This window comes from Schistocerca cancellata, chromosome 4 (genome assembly GCF_023864275.1).
Source record: "Schistocerca cancellata isolate TAMUIC-IGC-003103 chromosome 4, iqSchCanc2.1, whole genome shotgun sequence".
NCBI classification, from domain to species: Eukaryota; Metazoa; Arthropoda; class Insecta; order Orthoptera; family Acrididae; genus Schistocerca; species Schistocerca cancellata.
The window spans coordinates 183,039,996-183,065,636 of record NC_064629.1 but is presented as its reverse complement, the minus strand read 5'-3'; the positions used below and the strand labels follow the sequence as shown (position 1 = coordinate 183,065,636).

Sequence of the window (25,641 nt, the reverse complement as noted above, 5' to 3'; positions counted from 1 at the left end):
GACTGGTTTGATGCAGCTCTCCATGCTACTCTATCCTGTGCAAGCTTCTTCATCTCCCAGTACCTACTGAAACCTACATCCTTTTGAATCTGTTTAGTGTATTCATCTCTTGGTCTCCCTCTACGATTTTTACCCTCCACGCTGCCCTCCAATACCAAATTGGTGATCCCTTGATGCCTCAGAACATGTCCTACCAACCGATCCCTTCTTCTGGTCAAGTTGTGCCACAAACTTCTCTTCTCCCCAATCCTATTCAATACTTCCTCATTAGTTATGTGATCTACCCATCTAATCTTCAGCATTCTTCTGTAGCACCACATTTCGAAAGCTTCTATTCTCTTCTTGTCCAAACTATTTATCGTCCATGTTTCACTTCCATACATGGCTATACTCCATACAAATACTTTCAGAAATGACTTCCTGACACTTAAATCTATACTCGATGTTAACAAATTTCTCTTCTTCAGAAACGCTTTCCTTGCCATTGCCAGTCTACATTTTATATCCTCTCTACTTTGACCATCATCACTTATTTTGCTCCCCAAATAGCAAAACTCCTTTACTACTTTAAGTGTCTCATTTCCTAATCTAATTCCCTCAGAATCACCCGACTTAATCCGACTACATTCCATTATCCTCGTTTTGCTTTTGTTGATGTTCATCTTATATCCTCCTTTCAAGACACTGTCCATTCCGTTCAACTGCTCTTCCAGGTCCTTTGCTGTCTCTGACAGAACTACAATGTCATCGGCGAACCTCAAAGTTTTTGTTTCTTCTCTATGGATTTTAATTCCTACTCCGAATTTTTCTTTTGTTTCCTTTACTGCTTGCTCAATATACAGATTGAATAACATCGGGGATAGCCTACAACTCTGTCTCACTCCCTTCCCAACCACTGCTTCCCTTTGATGCCCCTCGACTCTTAGAACTGCCATCTGGTTTCTGTACAAATTGTAAATAGCCTTTCGGTCCATGTATTTTACCCCTGCCACCTTCAGAATTTGAAAGAGAGTATTCCAGTCAACATTGTCAAAAGCTTTCTCTAAGTCTACAAATGTTGCCAGTTTTTCCATTCGTCTGTAAAGAATTCGTGTTAGTATTTTGCAGCCGTGGCTTATTCAACTGATAGTTCGGTAATTTTCAAATCTGTCAACGCCTGCTTTCTTTGGGTTTGGAATTATTATATTCTTCTTGAAGTCTGAGGGTATATCGCCTGTCTCATACATGCTGCTCACTAGATGGTAGAGTTTTGTTAGGCCTGGCTCTCCCAAAGCTTTCAGTAGCTCTAATGGAATGTTGTTTACTCCCGGGACCTTGTTTCGACTTAAATGTAACTTTAATCGTGTTTCGTGTTTTTTCTGAACAAACACTATTTTAAATGCAACAAAAAGTATTCCATATTGTTCAGCATTATATTTAAAAACAATATCAGTCAAATTCTTATGGTATCTTCAATGGATAGCTGTTGAAAAAATAAGAGGCAAACTGAAACAGCGGCAACACCCGTGACAACGACGAGGAAGTTGTGGATCGCCTGCTACGTATGTTTCACGGAAGTCCGTCGCAACCTAAGTACAGTGTGAGCTCAAATATTTATTATGAAATTATTTTATCCACGTTTCACACAAGGGGCTCCATAGAACTTAAAATGGAGATCATTGTGTAATAAAAAGTGTTTCAGGCCTATGTAAGTTTACGAAAAGTGTGGTTATGCTTAATACATGAATAAAAGGTATTTAAAAATTATATTAATTATTCTTATATTATAGACCCCCATCAGAAACAGCATTCAGGTTCAAAATGAATCGTAGTTCACTGAAATCTGCTATAAGATTCTTGAGTTACATGGAAGACAAATTTTCACGTTCTGAAAAGAACGCAAACTTTACCGAATTTTAACTCGAGAACCAGTTAATATTTAAGAGATACTTTACGAAAGTTGTTTTCTTTTACAATAATTGACACATGCAAAAATTTTTAATGATTTTAAAAAAATAGAAGGTCGATTTTAAAATTTTTCGTCCGATTTGGAATTGAATATTCTATATGGGAATCAGTGTGGGCCGTTCTCAGTGACCAAATACTGTATTAGGAGGTAATGCTTCAGTTGTTTCTGAACTCTTCACAACGTCGAGAAAGAGGTTCTCTCACACCTTTTCTCACATACATAAGAACTGAATCAGTATCGTCCGGTATATTCGACTGTAACTGCCTACGTTCTCCTGTGTGTCTGTTATAAAAACTGAACTATTGTTACTAGTGTATACATTTTGTGACCAGTGTACAATATACTACCATCTATGGCGGCAAAATGCAATATTATTCCCGCGAATGACTGTACTAACTATAAAATTACGCGTAATATTTTTTCTTAATTCCGGAAACAAGAAGAATAATTTCAGAACCCAAGTTTAACTTGTTGTCTTGACAGGATTGCTAGAAGGATTTTTACTTTATATGCTGGGCTAATCGGACCACGCTTAATTACTGTATATCATTGTCAGCAATCTGTTTCTGTAAAGGCGTTCTAAATTTGTTTTACGACTTCTGCTGTTGTACGCATTGGGGACGTTGGGCGCATTTAAGTACATTTAAAGAGCTGCATCATGTTCCGCGGAAACTCAAACAGAATTGTTATTACCTAATTCGGCTACAAAAATAAATTTTTCAGCTTCTGCAGTTGCACTAGCATAACTAGATCAAGTATTATTTGATGAGGTGCCCCTCTTAATAACAAGTTAACAAGTTTCGTTTTCAGTGTGTCCAACCAGTAAAAAAAAAGAAAAAATAATAAAACCTCATCTCTTCGGCCACATTACTAGTAATCGTAGCTTCCTTAGCAGAGACGTAAACGTTTATTTTCACGTTTCTCCGTGGAAAGAAAAATGTAAGTCAGTATCGTTTATGTAAAATAAATGCGTTGCCTTTTTATCTAAAAGAGAGACAATTTCTGATTTGGCGGTCGTATGTGAGGGCGTAGACTAAAAATCAGAAGAGCATAGTTCATTTCGTAAATGGGAAGAATTTTTTCCGGTACCATTTACGTTAGCACTACGAATTAGTGCGATTAAACAACTTCAAATTCTATCTTCTGAGGAGACTGCACGGAGAAAATTATTTTTCACAATGAAGCGCCAAAATCACTAAGCCCGTTCAACTGCGAGCGTAGTAAGCGGCAGATACGACGGGAGGGGTGCGTCAGGATGACTAAGTTAAGAAATAGTGCACTCTTTTGGCACGTAGCTGAAATGATGCAGTTGACAAAATAACAACAATAAAAAGAGCGGTTCGTCCCTTGGAACGGTGACCTTGTTCCAAGGTGAATTGATCCCGCAGTGGCGCCGGGAGGGGAGTACGTCCAACCAATGAAATAGCTGGAGGGCGTGGCTGCGCCTTATAAAGCCAGCACCCGCGGCAGGGGCTCTGCATTGCAGAGTCGTTTTCGGTAAAGTAGCGTTCACCATTTACTGCTAGGCGCTTACCTCTGTTTCAGTTACTCGTTTATAGTTGTTACATGCTAAGTACGAAATTCTAAAATATTTTTCATTGTTAACCTCACGACAGCCGCGAAAATATTTTCTGACCTTCTCAATACTTTTTTATAAATTATAGATTTTGACGTTTTTTATTCAGCAATGTCATGAGTGATTCTACGGCATTTTCAGCGTAGTTCAACATATTTTAGCTAACATCTAGGCTGCATATCTTGAAGTTAGACGTAAAGATCTTTTAAAAGAGTTTCGTTTTCTTTGCTTCATTTTCAGATACCGTGTTCAGTGTCGTGCAGTTATGCATGTTACTCAGGAGCAGTGACAACCATGACGAATAAAGACTCTCTAGATTCCGGCCGGAAGAAAAACGGCTCTGAAATTTCAGGGTTGTGAGCTGCCAGTCTCACAGCGCCAACATGAGTGACACGCTGAGCCCCAACATCGTAAGTACCGGTCTACTGCTTATTTTCTCCTGTGCTTCTTTGGAATCACTTACTCCTGCTGTAGTTCTCGCTTTTCTCGTAACGTGTCCAGTTCCACGTGATTTGCTAGTGTCTCGCACCATAATGAAGGTTTGAAACACTGGAACTTGTTTGTTTACTTTGTTTTGTTTTGCTTGCAAAAGTACGCTTATAACTTTGAACTGCCAACATTAGAACTGCTTTTCAATATTCGATTATTTCGCAATGCTAACATTCAGGAAGCCTTTGTGAAAAGTGCAGAGCTCCATACTCAAATAACGACACTGATGCTTATCTTACGACCTGCCGTTAATTCTGAGCAATTGACAAATTGACAGATCTGTAGGGCACGGTGCTAAAAACCAGTGAAAACAACATAATTCCCGATGTTAGTTTTGTTACCTTGTTATTTTTCTAACAAAAACGTTTACTAAAATAGTAATTTTTGTGCTATGTTGAACCGTAATTCTAATTTAAGAAACGTATATTTAAACAGAACTCGAATCATAATACGCCGGCCAAATATTCATGAGATTCTAGACTATAGTATACCTTGAACAGTAAGCTTATTTCATGTGAGATTCTTGAGAATGACAACTAAGTTAAGATATGCACCAAGTACAATGTATCTAACCTTCAGCAGTCACGTTGTCTTTGGTGCACTGTCGTCAAGCTAGCTGTTCCTTTCCTGATTTCATAACAAATTAGCTGTTCCGATCTCTTTGTTATTGAAAATGTGGCATATTTTGAACTGAGTACGATCATTTCGAACCGACGAATCAGTAATTTCAATTATTTTAATTACTATATATGTTTAAATGAATACACTTGCGGTGTGTAAGATCGCAGGATTTTGTGCTCTAGATTTTTGTAACAGGAGTATGTCGGCGCTTGTATTTTGGCTGACAGTAGAACGCGAAGGACATTCTGAAAACTTTTTAGTGTAAAAAAAAGCTTTTTTGGGTAGCAGTACTATAGAAAAAAAATTCATTGTCCATTAAAATCTTTCCGATTGCTAATACTTCCTCTAGATCAAAATATTTATCATTATTGTTCATCGTAATTTGTATATTTGCGCCAAAAAAAATTGCCGGCTAGCTATCGTAGCGCCTTCTGGTGAGCGAATTATCAACGATCGTGCTGTGAATAGTCCCGAGATCTTCAGCGAACACAGCTAGATGGCAGCTCATGAAGCCTCGTCAAGCGCCCATCGATTACATGCAGAGACGGGCGCGCACGATATTTTTGTAAGAGGCAACAGGGTCGACCAGGCTTGGGAGATCTGTAAACAAAGCGATTACAATCTGCCTGTAGCATGCTCTAAACACCTGAACACATCAATTCGTATTCTTTCCCACAATAGCCACATTCTAGGAGTCACGCACCGAAAACTTAGTACTGAAAGGTGCAGACCAAATGTCACGAAAATTTTAAAGCAAGTTGATGTTCGGTTGACATTTCCATTTGTGAAACTATGCCAAAGCAGCGTTATGCATGGAAGTGGAAAATATGCAAATTTTTAAACACTTGAACATCTGTGCATATGGGCGTCCAGAAAAATATTACGAAAAGGGGTCCAGAAAAATATTACGCCAAGGGGGGCAAGATTCTAAAACTTTCAGGTTTGACAAAACTGATTCGGTAAGTTTAGAAAAGTGCCGTGACCCAAGAACTAAATTTTGAGTAGTGGTAAAACTTACTGTATCTCAAACGATTAATATCCATTAGCGTACTTCAACAGTAAATACGAAGTAAATCTTTTTATGTTATTAATGTGAATATAGATATAATCTTTTTCGTTTAACGATCAGAAATTAATTTTCATTTAAGTAAACACACGATATCCCAGTTGCGAAATGAAGCTCGTAAACAGTTACAGAAAATTATTTGTTTTCCGATAGCGTTACGTTGAAACTGAAAGCAGAAAATAAAGTCAGGACTATCGCGAAAGTCGTATCGGACGGCAATAAAAAATTTGCAACAGAAGCTATTCCTCGAACGTGGCACTCAAAGGTTAATCTTTAGCAAAGACTTTCCAACTTTAATGCCACGTGCATTACACTGTTTGCATACAGAACTTAACATGTGACCATAGTACTGGATTTATCGCATTGTTTTAATGGCTTTTTCTGGGAATCCGCAGGCCGGTCGCTTCTCGCAGCTCGGTAAGAGCCTTACGTGGAATTACCACACAAAAGATTTAGGGCGGTATTTCGCAGTGTTCTGTAGAGGTACACATCCACCTATACTGCTCGACAGCGGCAAAATCATTGCCAGACCAATAAATCGTTATAACTTTTCTTGGTCTGGACGCCAGACCAATAAATCGTTATAACTTCCATAACCAAATAAATACAGGACTTACGGTGTCTGTTTCATGCCTTACTCGGTAATGTAAAATATATAGTTCAGTAACGTGGAAGACTAGATGTTGGCGAGAATTCTGTAAGGAATAAAAATTTTGTGACGCAATTCGAAATATTGGCTTTGAATGGCAAGTATCGACATATGGCTTTGCTTGCAGTACTCCCTTTATTATTTATTAAAATGTTTGATTTTAAAAAGAGACTTCCATTAGCTACAGTCTGTCACAAATCTTGATTAGTTATTAGTGTCAAGAAAAAGAATTTATTTTACGATTCGTTGCCTGGGTGTGATTACTATTTGTAAATCTCTATACTACAAAAAGCATTATGGCAGAACGCATTTGCTATATTCCATGTTGTAGACATTTTTGCTCCCATTTGTGCATGGAGCGCTAGAGCAATGACTGCGTAAGTGCATTAAGTAGCCTAATGTTGTCTTCATGGTCTGTACGTAGGATGTCGTAGTGTATTCCTAGATTCCTCTCTTAATACTGTTTCTTGAAACTTTGTAAGTAGGCTTTCGCGCAATGGTTGGCGTCTATCTTGAAGCGCTTCTAAGTTGACGCTTTCAGCTTTTCCTCGACGCGCTCACATGGCTCGCGCAAACCGTTCGTGGTGCCCCTTAGTGTACATTCAGTATCCCCGGTTAGACCTCTCTAATATGGATCCCACACACTAGAGCAATATTCCAGGATGAATTGCACAACTGATTTGTAACGGAACTCCTTATGTAGCGTGACTACATTCTCAAGAATCCTACCAATGAATCACCTTCATCCGTATCTTAGTTTGTGTGTCATTCCATCTCATATACCTGTATATTTTTAAAACCAGATATTTGTACGAACTGGCTGACTCCAGTTGTCACTGATTGGTATTGTAATCATGGGACACAACGTTCTTGCGTGTTGTGAAAATTAACCCAAAACATTTAAGTCACAATAGATGTCACTTTCCACAATGAATGTTGCATTCAATATTTCCAGGTTCAGGGCTTTACTTACACACCAATATCCCTTTAAAAGTATGTTGCATTTCTTAAATTTTTTTGTTGCGGTCGTAAATTCGGTAGTACACGTTATTTAAAGTGCATTGATATTGCTAAGTGTGTGCTAGAAACTATTTTTAGATTTTGGGGCGTGGACCCTGGGTGCACATCGGTACCTCCTTAGAAAGCATGTTAAAATGTGTTGTTAATATAATTCGACAAGAAGTAACGAATTTTTTGGTACAGCCTTCACTCCCCTCCCCACCCCCCCTCCCCCCTTCACCTACACTGGTAATGCTCGCCAACTTCGCGCCACTTTGAAATTCAGTCGAGATGTGGCTGAACATTTGTGCAGTTTTCACAGGTTGTGCTTCACTATAGATAACTGCATAATCTGCAAAAGTCTGAGGTTACCTTCACAATTTTATGCAGGCAATTAATATACAGCATGAAGATCGAACAGAGTTTCCACGGCCACGCGTGAAATTACCTCCACACCTGTCGACGACCATCTGTCCAAGATCACATGCTGCGTCGTCCCTAACCCCAAATTCTTATTTCATTTGTCAGATTCGTTTTATATATCCTATTGTCTTGTTTTAATTAATAAGTATTGGTGTGATACTGAATCAAATGTTTTTCGAGAGTAGAGATATACTGCATCTATGTGACTACCATTTTTTGCTTATTCTATAGCAGTGCTCGTCAAACTGCGACCCGAGTTATGTATTCGTGCCGCCCGTGGCCCTCGGCCGTATGTTATAAAAGTATGCATTTAGAATCTAACAGCCGGATCCAAAATACACTTTGTGATCAAAAGTATCCGGACACCCCCAAAAACATACGTTTCTCATATTAGGTGCAATGTGCTGCCACGTACTGCTAGGTACTCCATATCAGATATCTCAGTAGTCATTAGACATCGTGAGACAGCAGAATGGGGTGATCCGCGGACCTCATGGACTTCGAACGTGGTCAGGTGATTGGGTGTCACTTGTGTAATACGTCTGTACGCGAGATTTCCACATTCCTAAACATCCCTAGGTCCACTGTTTCCGATCTGATAGTGAAGTGGAAACGTGAAGCGACATGTACAGCACAAAAGAGTACAGGCCGACCCAGTCTGTTGAGTGACAGAGACCGCCGACAGTTGAAGAGGGTAGTAATGTGTAATAGGCAGACATCTGTCCAGACCATCACACAGGAATTGCAAACTGCGTCAGGATCCACTGCAAGTACTATGACAGTTAGGCAGGAGGTGGGACAACTTGGATTGCATGGTCGAGCGGCTGCTCATATGCCACGCATTACTGCTACGGTCGCAGGTTCGAATCCTGCCTCGGGCATGGGTGTGTGTGATGTCCTTAGGTTAGTTGGGTTTAAGTAGTTCTAAGTTCTAGGGGACTTATGACCTAAGATGTTGAGTCCCACAGTGCTCAGAGCCATTTGAACCATTTGAAGCCACGCATAACGCCGGTAAGTGCCAAACGACACCACACTTGCTGCAAGGAGTGTAAACATTGGACGATTGAACAGTGGGAAAACGTTGTGTGGAGTGACGAATCACGGTACACAATGCGGCGATCCGATGGCAGTGTGTGGGTATGGCGAATGCCTGGTGAACGTCATCTGCCAGCGTGTGTAGTGCCAACAGTAAAATTTGAAGGCGGTGATGTTATGGTGTGGTCGTGTTTTTCATGGAGGGGGCTTGCACCCCTCGTTGTTTTCCGTGACACTATCACAGAACAGGCCTACATTGATGTTTTAAGCACCTTCTTGCTTCCCACTGTTGAGCAATTCGGGGATGGCGATTGCATCTTTCAACACGATCGAGCACCTGTTCGTAATATACAGCCTGTGGCGGAGTCCTGACCTGAATCCTATAGAACACCTTTGGGATGTTTTGGAACGCCGACTTCGTGCCTGGCCTCACCGACCGACATCGATACCTCTCCTCAGTGCAGCACTCCATGAAGAAAGGGCTGCCATTCCCCAAGAAACCTTCCAGCACCTGATTGAACGTCTGCCTGCTAGGGTGGAAGCTGTCATCAAGGCTATTGGTGGGCCAACACCATACTGAATTCCAGCATTGCCGAAGGATCTTTTAAGTCATTTTCAGCCAGGTGTCCGGATACTTTTGATCAAACAGTGTATGTCATGTAACGTTAAGAGCTTCGCGAGAGTGTGTTTTCCTGCTCAGAAACAAACAGAAGTACTTACAGAACAGTAATATTTTAAGATGAGCTTAATTTTAATTGAAGCTGGTGATTTCGACTGTGAACTAAGAAAAAAATTGCCCACCTGCCTCAGGGACAGACGATTAACCGGCACAGGATGTGAGAGAGGGAAAGCTGTATTGGTAGTCTTCCATTTCTGACAACTCAAGGGCGGGCGCGACTCGTACCTACCAGCTACTGATGTACAAACTTTAACACAGACGTAAGATGTATTCGTATACCAGGTGTAGAAGTATGAAACCGGAATTTCCCTATAGATGTTGTTTGCCGTCAGTGTAGGGCCCGTGAGACCGCGTCTGCAGCGCCATCTGCTTCCTGTAACGGCTGACACACAGTAACCCAAGTTCCATAGATCGGTATCTGTTTCAAACCCATAAACATGTTGTGTTGTGTGCTTACGAACTACGATTTGGGGACAGCATTGGTTTTCTGTTATCATTTGAAGAAATTTGCTGCAGATTCGCATAGAATGCTTGTCCATGCTTTCGGTAAACAGGCTCTTGGGAGAACAAAGTGCTTCGAGTGGTTCAAAAAATTCAAAATGGTGGTTTTGACGTGAGGAACGACGAGCGTGGGAAACCACAGAAAAGTTCGAAGACAACGAATTGCAGGCCTTATTGGATAAAGATGGTATTGAAACTCAACAGGAACTCGTGGAACAATTAAATGTGACGAAAAATAGCCATTTCTCTTTGGTTGAAAACTACGGGAAAGCTGCAGGATGTGGGAAAATGGGTTCCACATGAACTGAATGAGAGATAACAAGAAAATCGAAGGGCCATTTGTGAAAGGCTGCTCGCTAGATACAAAAGAAAGTCGTTTCTCCATCGAATGTTGACAGGTGATGAAAAATAGATGTACTTTGAGAATCCTAAGCGTCGTAAATCATGGGTGAATCCAGACAAACCATCGACATACACTGCAAGACCAAATCGCTTTGGAAGGAAGACAATGCTCTGTGTTTGGTGGGATCAGAAGGGTGTCATCTATTACGAGCTGGTAAAGCCTGGTGAAACCATTGACACTGATCGCTGCAAACAGCAAATGATCGATTTAAATCGAGAATTACGTGAAAACCGAGCGGAATACGTAAAAAAATAGTTCAAATGGCTTTGAGCACTATGGAACTTAACTTCTGAGGTCATCAGTCCCCTAGAACTTAGAACTACTTAAACCTAACATCACACACATCCATGCCCGAGGCAGGATTCGAACCTGCGACCGTAGCGGTCGCGCGGTTCCAGACTGTAGCGCCTAGAACCGCTCGGCCACCCCGGTCGGCCGAAATATGAAAAAGGCGACACGAAGTCATATTGCGCCATGATAACGCCCCATCACACACACGCAAACGGGTCAGGGAAACGATCGAGGCGTTCAGTTGGGAAATACTAAGGCATGCGGCTTATTCTCCAGACTTTGCTCCTTCCGATTATCATCTATTTGCATCACTGGTACACGCTCTCGCTGAAAAACGCTTCAATTCGTATGAAAAAGAACTGTTTTTTTGACGTGGCAGTCATATCCTGCCGGAGAGGGGGGGGGGGGTATAAATAGCAATGGACATTATTTTGAATCAAATATTGTTTATCAGTTTCAAACAACAGACGTGTAAGTATTGCAACCAAATTCCGGCTTTCATGCTTCCACATCTGATGTCACCTCAGGGACGAAGCTAGGAGCAGGGGCAGATGGATTTGTCGTTGCAGAGTAAGAGGGTTTGATGGGGGGGGGGGGGGGGGGGGGCTCTTTTGCATGTGTGCCTCTTTAGCTGCTATGGTAGGAATTCCAAACAGAAATAACATCATCGACTCGTGGATGCACATTATAGAGACGTTCATCTTCAAACCCCGCCCGCATCTCGTGGTCGTGCAGTAGCGTTCTCGCTTCCCACGCCCGGGTTCCCGGGTTCGATTCCCGGCGGGGTCAGGGATTTTCTCTGCCTCGTGATGGCTGGGTGTTGTGTGCTGTCCTTAGGTTAGTTAGGTTTAAGTAGTTCTAAGTCCTAGGGGACTGATGACCATAGCAGTTAAGTCCCATAGTGCTCAGAGCCATTTGAACCATTTGAACTTCAAACCCCATTCCTATCTGTAACGATGAATATGAAATTAAATTAAGGCTGTTGTGATACGACATGGGAAATGGCATATGTTGCTGCCGATGTGTGACGACGTCAAACGCGCCAATACGGTCTCCAACATTCCCTGACCTCAATAGACAGAATTTACTAATATCTTCAACTTTTGTAGTCCTGTCGCCCTCATCTGCACGTAATATTACAGTACGTTGATAATTTTTACTTTTGGACTGTCTGATTTTAGCTGAATGGAACACGATTTTCATGCCATACACGGTTCGCCTTTGTTTTTTGCAAGGCATCTTCAGTGGCCTGGAATATCTACATTTTTTGTTTGTACATATGTAAGGCATCTTCAGTGGCCTGGAGTATCTACATATTTCTGTTTATAAATATATAAACAAAAATATGTACATATTCCAGGACACTGAAGAGACCTTGCAAAATGTAAAGGCGAAAAGCATATGGCACGATAATTGTGTTTCATTCAGTTGTGAGTAGACGGTCCGAAAATAAAAATTATCAACATACCGTAATAAGAAGAAGTAAACCTGCTGACAGACCGTGCATGGGAATTACGTCCACCCAGCATCTTGTACACCTATAAAAGACTTATCCGATCCATCCTCTGCCAAGACGTTTAAATCAGTGCACACTGTGCTGCAGAATGAAAATACATTTTGCTAACTATCAACATAAGAAAACCACATTTGCAGTATGTCCTATGGTTCATTCTGAAAGATGGCTCGACGACTCGCGACCATAATATCACAAGGGGAGAATAACTAGTTTCGTTACGTTGCCATAATTTCATGGATCAAACTGCATTTTAAGAAAAAGTTTTCGAATAAGCTCAAAACAGGTATATCGCATTCCATGAGTATCGTCAGGTGCTCAATGACTGTTTCACTGAGTCGAGCACGGAAAGACTGTATTGCATGTGGTGAAACAAATCAGTAATTCCTGCAAGCACTTTAGGTCTGGCAGCAACAGGAGTAATATGAACGGCAAAAGGTTTGCGATTAGGTTGCTACGAGCAATATAGTTAACGTGTTATCGCACAGAAATACGACACTCGCGGCCGTAACAACAACGTGATGCTTTGCCGCCAAGCCCTGCTGATAATTACCGAGCGAGGTGGCGCAGTGGTTAGACACTGGACTCGCATTCGGAAGGACGACGGTTCAATCCCGCGTCCGGCCATCCTGATTTAGGTTTTCCGTGATTTCCCTAAATCACTCCAGGCAAATGCCGGGATGGTTCCTCTGAAAGGGCACGGCCGACTTCCTTCCCCATCCTTCCCTAATCCGATGAGACCGATGACTCCGCTGTCTGGTCTCCTTCCCCAAACCAACCAACCAACCAACCAACCTGCTGATAATTACTCTTCACTAGACAACTGGTTCCTGTCGAAGAACTGTCATTACGTTCAGAAAACATTTACATCATACTAAGCAACATATAATCGGTGGCGTAAAATACTGAAATCCACGAATTCATCAATGTTGTCAAATAGTAATATAAATTACATCGTCACACATAAAAATATGCCAAACAGTGCGCTCATTCATTTTACGTAAACAGTCGGCGCTAACGTTGCAAACGGGGTTTTTCTACATACTGCAATATTGACTAATTCACGAACTTCTTTATTTAACGCAGCTGATCATTAGGATGAACAAACGTCACGGGTTTTGCATAGCTTCCAACAGGAAGTTGTAACAGCATATACGTTTATTATTGAAGAGGAGCCAGGTGGAGGACAAAGAAAGTGATTTAATCGTTCAGTGTGAATAAAATTCAACAAGTAACTGTATATTCATTTTTTCTGGCAACTCTTCGCACTAATGGTTTTATCACTCACGCAATGAAGTACAGACTCATGTTGAACCGTTTACTTTAAAAGTGGTGTAAGTCAGTTTTTAGTCTACAGGGTAGTCCATTGGTAGTGACCGGGCCAAATATCTCACGAAATAAGCGTCAAACGAAAAAATTACAAAGAACGAAACTCGTCTAGGTTGAAAGGGGAAACCAGACGTCGCTGTGGTTGGCCCTCTAGATGGCGCTGCTATAGGTCAAAAGGATATCAACTGCGTTTTTCTAAATAGGAACCCCATTTTTTATTACATATTCGTATAGTACGTAAATAAATACGAATGTTTTAGTTGGACCACTTTTTTCGATTTGTGATAGATGGCGCTGTAATAGTCACAAACGTATAAGTACGTGGTATCACGTATCATTCCGCCAGTGCGGACAGTATTTGCTTCGTGATACAATACCCGTGTTAAAATTGACCGTTTACCAATTGCGGAAAAGGTCGATATCGTGTTGATGTATGGCTATTGTGATCAAAATGCCCAACGGGCGTGTGCTATGTATGCTGCTCGGTATCCTGGACGACATCATCCAAGTGTCCGGACCATTCGCCGGAGAGTTACGTTATTTAAAGAAACAGGAAGTGTTCAGCCACATGTGAAACGTCAACCACGACCTGCAACAAATGATGATGCCCACGTAGGTGTTTTAGCTGCTGTCGCGGCTAATCCGCACATCAGTAGTAGACAAATTGCGCGAGAATCGGGAATCTCAAAAACGTCGGTGTTGAGAATGCTACATCAACATCGATTGCACCCGTACCATATTTCTATACACCTGGAATTGCATGGCGACGACTTTGAACGTCGTGTACAGTTCTGCCACTGGGCACAAGAGAAATTACGAGACGATGACAGATTTTTTGCACGCGTTCTATTTAGCGACGAAGCGACATTCAGCAACAGCGGTAACGTAAACTGGCATAATATGCACTATTGGGCAACGGAAAATCCGCGATGGCTGCGACAAGTGGAACATCAGTAACCTTGGTGGGTTAATGTATGGTGTGGCATTATGGGAGGAAGGATAATTGGCCCCCATTTTATCGATGGCAATCTAAATGGTGCAATGTATGCTGATTCCCTACGTAATGTTTTACCGATGTTACTACAAGATGTTTCACTACATGACAGTATGGCGATGTACTCCCAACATGATGGATGTCCGGCACATTGCTCGCGTGCGGCTGAAGCGGTATTGAATAGCATATTTGATGACAGGTGGATTGGTCGTCGCAGCATCACACCATGGCTCGCACGTTCACCGGATCTGACGTCCCCGGATTTCTTTCTGTGGGGAAAATTGAAGGATATTTGCCATCGTGATCCACCGACAACGCCTGACAACATGCTTCAGCGCATTGTCAATGCATGTGCGAACATTACGGAAGGCGAACGAACTACTTGCTGTTGAGAGGAATGTCGTTACACGTATTGCCAAATGCATTGAGGTTGACGGACATCATTTTGAGCATTTATTGCATTAATGTGGTATTTACAGGTAATCACGCTGTAACATCATGCGTTCTCAGAAATGATAAGTTCAGAAAGGTACATGTATCACATTGGAACAACCGAAATAAAATGTTCAAACGTACCTACGTTCTGTATTTTAATTTAAAAAACCTCCCTGTTACCAACTGTTCGTCTAAAATTGTGAGCCATATGTTTGTATGTTTGTGACTATTACAGCGCCATCTATCACAAAGCGAAAAAAGTGGTCCAACTAAAACATTCATATTTCTTTACGTACTACACGAATATGTAATAAAAAATGGGGGTTACTATTTAAAAAACACAGTTGATATCCGTTTGGTCTATGGCAGCGCCATCTAGCGGGCCAACCATAGCGCATCTGGTTTTCCCCTTCAAGCTAGACAAGTTGCGTTCTTTGTAGTTTTTTCGTTTGACGCTTATTACGTGAGATATTAGCCCGGTCACGATCGATGGACCACCCTGTATATATCTGTTCAGCCCCTAACAAGAATCTCCGGGAACGCCAAATGAGATTGAGCGACAGTTCGTGCAGCCCTATTGCCTCCCAGCTGTGCTACCAGCAAAACAGTAACTAATAATGTAATACCCAGCTAAACGAACCAATGAAAATACAGTTATATTGTGTAACCCTTCAAAGAGAGAGCTTTGTGGAAAATTAGGTATCACATAAATTATGGTTAATGTAGTAAATGTCAGAGGCTGAAAGTAGTAGCCTCGGGCGTTTGCTTATGTCCTCCGCCCCATGACGATAAACACGAAAAGCAGCGCCGCCAAATGAAGTATGAATACGCGCACCGTCCAACGGCGAGAAAAACGTTTATCAGTGCCGGTATGAATGTGTTATTAATCAATTAATCATGTGCTTACACATATAACACGACAACATTTCGTCAGGCAATTACAGTATAATAACTTTGGGTCGCTGAGTGTGGCAGCAAACTGAAACAGAAAACAGTTGACACTATGAGTTTCGAATGTTGCCGACTTTTAACGATTAGTACTTGGGGGCCAGGAGCCAATATATTGCAATCTTACTATAGCTAATCTATTGTGACCTTGTAACATACTAATATATATAGGGTACCAGTTAATAACAAGGTCGTTACAAACGCGGCCCGAGGTGCCTTCAGCAAAGAAGTTGAACTCTGTTGTACTGAATCGGTCCGCTGCCGCCCTAAACGAATATATGTGTTGCGTCGCAGCAGTGAGCAGTGTAGTAGACGACGTAGAAAATCGCTTATCTCTCGCTCTGGGCTGTTGTGCTAGAATGAGTGCTTACGATACCTTTACAGAAAAGAAAGCGCACTGAAGTATAAAGTGTGTGTTGCACCATGCCAATGAACCTGCTGACCAGAGCTATTTAAATGCACTCCTCCCATTAAGTTACCAAGAAATACTGCTAGTACTTGCTGTTACCGCTATGCGTTTTTTATTAGGCGTCGGGTAGCAGGTATTTTTTGTACTTCATATTCTCACCTTTTAAGGAAGCTATCTTCAGCCACGAAAAGCCAGCGTACTGCTTGTCATGTTGTATTGATCTCAGTTTTAATTAAGAACGAGGATTGTGGAGCATCAGTTCACTTCCTTAGACCTGCTGAAATCTTACAGCTGCTTTAAACACATCTGTCCTTTTTTACTTTCCTAGACGGATTGGAAAACAGTACTTACTTTAATTCTACTACAGCACTGAATAATAAAAGGAAGTTTTCATCAATCAGAATGTTGATTTGAACACCATAATGCATTACTAGGTGTGGACCTATTAAGGTCGTGCCACAGTTTTAACATACAGTCCAACGACGGTGCAACTGCAAATTTTTTCACATTAACAAATCATTGCTAGAGTGGATAAAATTGCGCCTCCTAGCAAGAACAACTAATATTGCGAAAAATAGTTTTTAGTCTGGCCTTACGATCTATTTTGAATCTTCATCACCTTGCTGAACCATACGTGCGTGGTTCAGTATGCCCCAAATCACATATCACAAGCACTCTATATAAAAGAATACTTATTGATCAGCTATCATAATCATGTTAGTCTGCTAAGCACACCGAACAAAAAATTAGTCACTCACGGGAGACATGATACACCGCGAGGAAGAGAGTCCACACCCTCCTTCAGATATGCCGTATGTCGCTGAAGCGGAGCCACAAAATTGTGGGAATGTCGACTGCTACGTTCCATTCTCTCTCCCAAATTGTTCTAGACTTTTCTGTCGGGTTAAGATAGGGTGCTTCAGCGTGCGCCATTCTAGGAGCGATAGTTGACAAGAGTGTTAGTTAAACCGAGAACGTGTGCAGCCGAGGCTGTTCTCATCTCAAAAGACGGAAGTGTCCACAGCATTCTCATCACTAACATTTAGGAGAAAGAGCAGCACATGGCACCGACAATTTTTAAATAAACGTCGTTGTTCATGTTCACAGTAAGATGAATGAGTGATCCGAAGTCCTGCTACAAAAAAAACACCGCAAAACATCGCATAACGCCCTCCGGCCTGGATTATACGCTCCACACACTGAGTGTTAAACGTCTCATTCGGTGCACTTGGCCCCTTGCGTAATGTGAAAAAGAGGCAGAACTGTGACTCGTTAGGACCGTACTACACATCCTCAGCCAGCTACTGTGTTGTTTGGCCCGTCGAAGACGTGCAGCAATCAGCAGTGGCAGCCTTCAATGTCGCAAACTAAGTTGACACTCGGCTTAGTGGCTGATGGAAGGGACAGTAAATGGAAAATGCCTGTACAGTCGCTCCCATCAGCCACAGCGCCGAGCGTCAACTTACTTGGCGCGGACTTGTACTCGCAGTTCGCTTCGCAGTGTTTGCTCGGAATGTGGATGAAATAGACCTGCATTGGCTGACAGATACAGTTTTTGTCGAATTTAACACCGGGTTTCATTGACAAGACGTTACAGTCTCTGTCGTTTAGGGCAAATTTTCGATCACTGTTTTTTACGCATCTTTACACGGATGCGATTAGTACGGTGTATGGTCCGCATTGATATACCTACAAATGGTGGAACCTCATTCATAGGCACACGTCCAAACACTATATGCCCTATCTGACATTCTGCCCCATTTTACTGCGCTGATACCGTGCAAGGGACCGACAAGAACACACCACCTGACTGTGATTACTTACGTCAGCGGTGGAAAAGTCCATATGACCACCTGATAGCAATGTGACAGCATCTACAGCGTGTTTCTTCTAAGGTTGTGATTAATATTTTGTTCGGTGAGCGTACCAACACTTGATCAGATACAGTTCTGTGTGCCGTTTACACCATTACGGATTTAAGGCCATACCTTTGTTCCGTGTACTGGGAAGGTATGATATAAACATCGTGGAAGGCCCGTGTGCAGCAGTAGGTGCATCCGACGACCAGCGGTAACCCTTACAAGCCCCACTATAATCGTCATAATATTGTGATGTGACAGTATTAAAAAGGAAGTCAACAATATTGATTACTAAAATTTAGACGAGAGGCTTGCAGAACTCTACGAAAATACACTACTGGCCACTAAAATTGCCTACACCACGAAGATGACGTGCTACGGACCCGAAATTTAACCGACAAGAAGAAGATGCTGTGATATGCAAATTATTAGCTTTTCAGAACATTCACATGAGATTGGCGCCGGTGGCGACACCTACAACGTGCTGACACGAGGAAAGTTTCCAACTGATTTCTCATACACAGACAGCAGTTGACCAGCGTTGCCTGGTGAAACGTTGATATGATTCCTTGTGTAAGGAGGAGAAATGCGTACCATCACGTTTCCGGTTTGGTAAAGGTCGGATTGTAGCCTATCGCGATTGCGGATTATCGTATCACGACATTGCTCCTCGCGTTGGTCGAGATCCAATGACTGTTAGCAGAATATGGAATCGGTGGGTTCAGGAGGGTAATATGGAACGCCGTGGTGGATCCCAACGGCCTCGTATCACTAGGCAGTCGAGAAGACAGGCATCTTATCCGCATAGCTGTAACGGATCGTGCAGCCACGTCTCGATGGGGACGTCTGCAAGACAACAACCATCTGCACGAACAGTTCGACGACGTTTGCAGCAGCATGGACTATCAGCTCGGAGACCATGGCTGCGGTTACCCTTGACGCTGTATCACAGACAGGAGCGCCTGCGATGGTGTACTCGGCGACGAACCTGGGTGAACGACTGGCAAAACGTCATTTTTTCTCGTGAATGCAGGTTCTGTTTACAGCATCATGATTGTCGCATCCGTGTTTGGCGACATCGCGGTGAACGCACATTGGAAGCGTGTATTCGGCATCGCCGTACTGGCGTATCACCCGGCGTGGTGGTATGGGACGTAACATTTCAGATGTTTTACGACCCGTAGCTCTACCCTTCATTCGATCCTTGCGAAACCCTACATTTGAGCAGAATAATGGGGGACCGCATGTTGCAGGTCCTGTACGGGCCTTTCTGGATACAGAAAATGTTCGACTGCTGCCCTGGCCCCCACATTCTCCAGATATCTCACCAATTGAAAACGTCTGGTCGATGGTGGCCGAGCAACTGGCTCGTCACAATACGCCAGTCACTACTCTTGATGAACTGTGGTATCGTGTTGATGCTGCATGTGCAGCTGTACACGCCATCCAAGCTCTGTTTGTTCTCAATGCCCAGGCATATCAACGCCCTTATTACGGTCAGAGGTGGTTGTTCTGGGTACTAATTTCTCAGGATCTATACACCCAAACTGCGTGAAAATGGAATCACATGTCAGTTCTAGTATAATATATTTGTCCAATGAATACCCGTTTATCGTCTGCATTTCTTCTTGGTGTAGCAATTTCAATGGCCAGTAGTGTACAAGGAAGACTAGACGCTCTATTCTTTTGCATTTTTACGTTAAAAAATACTTTTATGAGAAGATGTCAAGCTCTTACCGTAGGAACGAGGGCGCAGTTGTAAAGCTGAATACGTAAGCTATTTTTAACTTTGTTGATGAGCTGTCCATGATGTGTATTAAGTGCAGATGCATAGAGAAGAAAACTCTGACGAGAGCAGCAAATGCGTTTACGTTGCTGGCGATGGAAACCAGACATGCCGAAGAGGAAAATATGGAGCCGGAGTGTATTCCTCTCTATGACGACAATGGGTCCGGATCCTTGCTCCACGACACTGCGCAACGGCCTCAGAAACCTCTGAAACAGATTCCGATCATTTAAAATGAATGATTGCTACTTCTTCACACTTGTAAATCGGATTTAGATTGTGGAAATTCCTTGGTCTTAAAACTCGAGCGAGATACATCTGGATTGAGTGTGAAGGCGATTTATTTATTTCGACCATGAAAAGAAGGAATAAAATAGACACAACATCTCTGATGTCACGATTCTCGGTACCACATAGTTGGGCGTTATTCAGGATGTGGGATGTAGTCGAAAAATGTTGAAAAGTATGGTCATAAGAAGGATATACGTACGAAACCAATCTTTAAATTTTAAACATGGGACTAGCAGACTAGTAGCCGTAGTAAGTATCTATTACAACATACAAACAAAACCTGCACTTTGAAAGTGGACATGGAAGAAATTGTGAGCCGAGGATGAAGGAAGACAAAGAAGTAACTATCTCTGTCTGCTCCCACTAAAACTGAAAACGGAAGCGCAATATAACTGTGTGCTTAAACTTCATGATTTATTTATTTCGTAGAAAGTATTCAACCACCCTTCCATATACCGGGCGGAGTGGCCGTGCGGTTCTAGGCGCTACAGTCTGGAACCGAGCGACCGCTACGGTCGCAGGTTCGAATCCTGCCTCGGGCATGGATGTGTGTGATGTCCTTAGGTTAGTTAGGTTTAATTAGTTCTAAGTTCTAGGCGACTTATGACCTCAGAAGTTAAGTCGCATAGTGATCAGAGCAATTTGAACCACCCTTCCATATGAATATAACTCTAAGCGTTAATATCATAAAAATATTCCAATCAAATTTTCTTTTTAAATAAGTGACATCATGCGACAGCCAGAAATCTGATTGGAGTGGAGAAATAATTAAACATAGTGCACGCATTGGCCTTAAAATAGTTGCGAATGTACATGGTGGTTATCATTAATCTTCCGCTGCATAAAGCAGTGTAGACGGAAAACTATTTATCGTATGTGTACGTAACTTAAAAATGTTCCGACTGTAAGCGGCGCGATTTGCGTTATTAATAGTATTTGTATGATGACTTGCCGTTAGGTGCCGACACTAGTACGGCAACGTAGGGTTGAATCACAGTCATAAGTTATAGTTGCAGACAGCAAGGCGAGCAGGGCCTCCTTCGTAAAGCCGCTTAATCAAAACAACAGCAAAAGTGCTGCTGGTTATCGCAAGAACTGGCACTCGAAAGGAACACCTTTCCGTAGCGAGGTTTCAGAACATGATTGGGAAGTTAGAAGTAAGTGGCGATTTGGGAATTGCTCCTGCTAGAGGCAGATGACTATTTGCGCCGCAAATTGTTGAAGAAGTTACTGTTGCCGTGACTGAGAACCCTGTACCCATGTGCGGTGTTCAAGCTGTGCACTAGCTGTGTCACGATAGCTGAACATTCGTGGTCCACTGTTCAAAAAGTAATGCGAACAACTGTGGAATCGTGTCTCTAGTGCGGTTCCAAGCTGCCGTGGATGCAAAAAATTGTTCAAATGGCTCTTAGCACTATTGGACTTAACATCTGAGGTCATCAGTCCCCGAGACTGAGAGCTACTTAAAACCTAACTAACCTAAGGGTATCACACACATCCATGCCCGAGGCAGTATTCGAACCTGCGACCGTAGCAGCAGCGTGGTTCCGGACTGAAGCGCCAAGAACCGCTCGGCCACAGCGCCCGGCGCCGTGGATGCAGATGATCGTCAAATTGAGCAACGTTTGTAACCTGGAACTTAAACGTGGTATGCATTTAAGATACAGGGTGTTTCAAAAATGACCGGTATATTTGAAGCGGCAATAAAAACTAAACGAGCAGCGATAGAAATACACCGTTTGTTGCAATATGCTTGGGACAACAGTACATTTTCAGGCGGACAAACTTTCGAAATTACAGTAGTTACAATTTTCAACAACAGATGGCGCTGCAAGTGATGTGAAAGATATAGAAGACAACGCAGTCTGTGGGTGCGCCATTCTGTACGTCGTCTTTCTGCTGTAAGCGTGTGCTGTTCACAACGTGCAAGCGTGCTGTGGACAACATGGTTTATTCCTTAGAACAAAGGATTTTTCTGGTGTTGGAATTCCACCGCCTAGAACACAGTGTTGTTGCAACAAGACGAAGTTTTCAACGGAGGTTTAATGTAACCAAAGGACCGAAAAGCGATACAATAAAGGATCTGTTTGAAAAATTTCAACGGACTGGGAACGTGACGGATGAACGTGCTGGAAAGGTAGGGCGACCGCATACGGCAACCACAGAGGGCAACGCGCAGCTAGTGCAGCAGGTGATCCGACAGCGGCCTCGGGTTTCCGTTCGCCGTGTTGCAGCTGCGGTCCAAATGACGCCAACGTCCACGTATCGTCTCATGCGCCAGAGTTTACACCTCTATCCATACAAAATTCAAACGCGGCAACCCCTCAGCGCCGCTACCATTGCTGCACGAGAGACATTCGCTAACGATATAGTGCACAGGATTGATGACGGCGATATGCATGTGGGCAGCATTTGGTTTACTGACGGAGCTTATTTTTACCTGGACGGCTTCGTCAATAAACAGAACTGGCGCATATGGGGAACCGAAAAGCCCCATGTTGCAGTCCCATCGTCCCTGCATCCTCAAAAAGTACTGGTCTGGGCCGCCATTTCTTCCAAAGGAATCATTGGCCCATTTTTCAGATCCGAAACGATTACTGCATCTCGCTATCTGGACATTCTTCGTGAATTTGTGGCGGTACAAACCGCCTTAGACGACACTGCGAACACCTCGTGGTTTATGCAAGATGGTGCCCGTTCACATCGCACGGCCGACGTCTTTAATTTCCTGAATGTATATTTCGATGATCGTGTGATTGCTTTGGGCTATCCGAAACATACAGGAGGCGGCGTGGATTGGCCTCCCTATTCGCCAGACATGAACCCCTGTGACTTCTTTCTGTGGGGGCACTTGAAAGACCAGGTGTACCGCCAGAATCCAGAAACAATTGAACAGCTGAAGCAGTACATCTCATCTGCATGTGAAGCCATTCCGCCAGACACGTTGTCAAAGGTTTCGGATAATTTCATTCAGAGACTACGCCATATTATTGCTACGCATGGTGGATATGTGGAAAATATCGTACTATAGAGTTTCCCAGACCGCAGCGCCATCTGTTGTTGAAAATTGTAACTACTGTAATTTCGAAAGTTTGTCTGCCTGAAAATGTACTGTTGTCTCAAGCATATTGCAACAAACGGTGTATTTCTAGCGCTGCTCGTTTAGTTTTTATTGCCGTTTCAAATATACCGGTCATTTTTGAAACACCCTGTATGTTACCCTCTTATGTGAAAATTAAAATGTGTTCCTTTCAATGATTTATTTCTCTTCCTCAAGCCCTTAAAAATATTTCTATAAAAGTTCACTGCCCTACGATTACTCTTTTTTCATGGGGGCCCTCTCAAGTAGGGAAAGTTTAATTATAATGATTTTGCATATTACTAAATCGTTATCACGGAACGTGTTTCTCTGCACTAGTTACAGCGCAGGGCCAACAGAATTTCAATTTTCAATATTTCGCGTAATTATTGACCGAAATTAAAAATTTTAAATGCTGTCATAATTTACTCATTAAGAGGTATAATCTTATGTTAAAAGTTTAACACAGTAAGACAATTATTACAGGGGGAAACTGTGTGTTTGTGTCGAGACAGTGTAAGTGGCGGATTTCATTCATCCAGTGTTGCATAATGAGAGCATTTAGCGACTACCAACAAACTTTAGGCATAATTTCAAACCTTTACTAAACTTTTTCTCGCTTACATGCGTAAAAGCAAATATTTAACACATTAACTCATTTGTAAAGTAACCAGACTTTTGAAGTGGTTTTATTCTTCTGAGTTCAATTCTTTAAAGAATCGGAGTTCATTGGTTAAAGAGAAACGCTTTGCTGCATGTCTATTGTCCTATGCCTGTACATTGCCATTATGCCGCCAACGGTTGCAGTTGCACACCTTAATTCGCATTGTCTCAGTTCGAGGACACTTCGTTTTTCTCGTTTAGAAACTCAAAAGTTTCGGCCGTTATCCGTGCTTAGTTATTCCCATACACCTATGGTGCTGGCGAACATTAATAGTGATACTTACATTTCAGTTATGACCGTTTCCCTTCCATTTTTTGACGTGCTAGAACGTGCCAAAAGCCGAAGGAAAGTAATTAAATGGTGCCATACATCCATACGGAATATTTTTTGCATGGTTTGGATCCTTTAATAAAATCCAACCTTTGATTTTACAAAATAGTATCGCACCCTGACACAAGTCTAAAATCGCTCGCGTTCGATTTTACGAATACTTAAACAGTTTCAATAAATGTTGGGCCATTTAGGCAGTCAGGTATAATCCAAATCGAATACCTTTGAGGTTTGATCGAACTAGTGCTCAAAATATCCAGCTGGAAGAACCGTGCAACTATGGGCTATTATCGGGACGTCATTGTTGGTCGCATTCCTTGTGGGTGGAGGAGACATGAAAATAATTGCCGAAATACCGTTGTGTCCACGAGGACTATTCGGAAAGAAAAGTCCGATAGGTCGCGAAATGGAAACGGCAGTGAAAATCCCATGAAGCTTTGCACAGATGTGTTGGGCAGTATTTCTAGTATGGCTGTCGATCGCGTCACGGCCGTCTTTTCAGTTCTGAGCACACAGTGAGCAAGTAAAGATACCTTGAACAGTGGTATCTTCTGCCAAGTATGGGTCCCCTCTGCGAGTTTCCGCCTGATTTCATGCAAACCCACATAACATGCCTGTCATGCACATCCTTCTTCCTGACAATTCTCAGGCGCACACTATAAGGGCAATAAGGAAGACAAAGTAACCTCTGGCGTGCCACAGGGGAGTGTTGTGGGAGCATTGCTTTTCACAATATATATAAATGACCTAGTAGATAGTGTCGGAAGTTTCATACCGCTTTTCGCGGATGATGCTGTAGTATATAGAGAAGTTGCAGCATTAGAAAATTACAGCGAAATGCATGAAGATCTGCAGCGGATAGGCACTTGATGAAGGGAGTGGCAACTGACCCTTAACATAGACAAATGTAATGTATTGCGAATACATAGAAAGAAGGATCCTTTATTGTATGATTATATGAGAGTGGAACAAACACTGGTAGCAGTGGGAGTACGCGTACGGAACGATTTGAATGATCATATAAAATTAATTGTTGGTAAGGCGGGTGCCAGGTTGAGATTCATTGGGAGAGTCCTTAGAAAATGTAGTCCATCAACGAAGGAAGTGGCTTACAAAACACTCGTTCGACCTATACTTGAGTATTGCTCATCAGTGTGGGATCCGTACCAGGTGGGGCTGACACAGGAGATAGAGAAGATCCAAAGAAGAGCGGCGCGTTTCGTCACAGAGTTATTTGGTAAGCGCGATAGCGTTACGGAGATGTTTAGCAAAATCAAGTGGCAGGCTCTGCGAGAGAGGCGCTCTGCATCGCGGTGTAGCTTGC

The 25,641-nt window shown here is 42.5% G+C and overlaps 1 protein-coding gene across 1 annotated transcript in view; it reads left to right on the top strand.

The window, feature by feature from the left end:
• The first annotated feature begins 3,804 nt into the window (after positions 1-3,804).
• The window catches only part of LOC126183202 (ankyrin-3-like), an 892,753-nt gene continuing 870,916 nt past the window's right edge, over positions 3,805-25,641 (top strand). Inside the window, exon 1 of the mRNA XM_049924971.1 lies at positions 3,805-3,934. Coding sequence (XP_049780928.1) covers positions 3,908-3,934 — 27 coding nt within the window. The 5' untranslated portion in view covers positions 3,805-3,907. The remainder of the gene's footprint in view (positions 3,935-25,641) is intronic.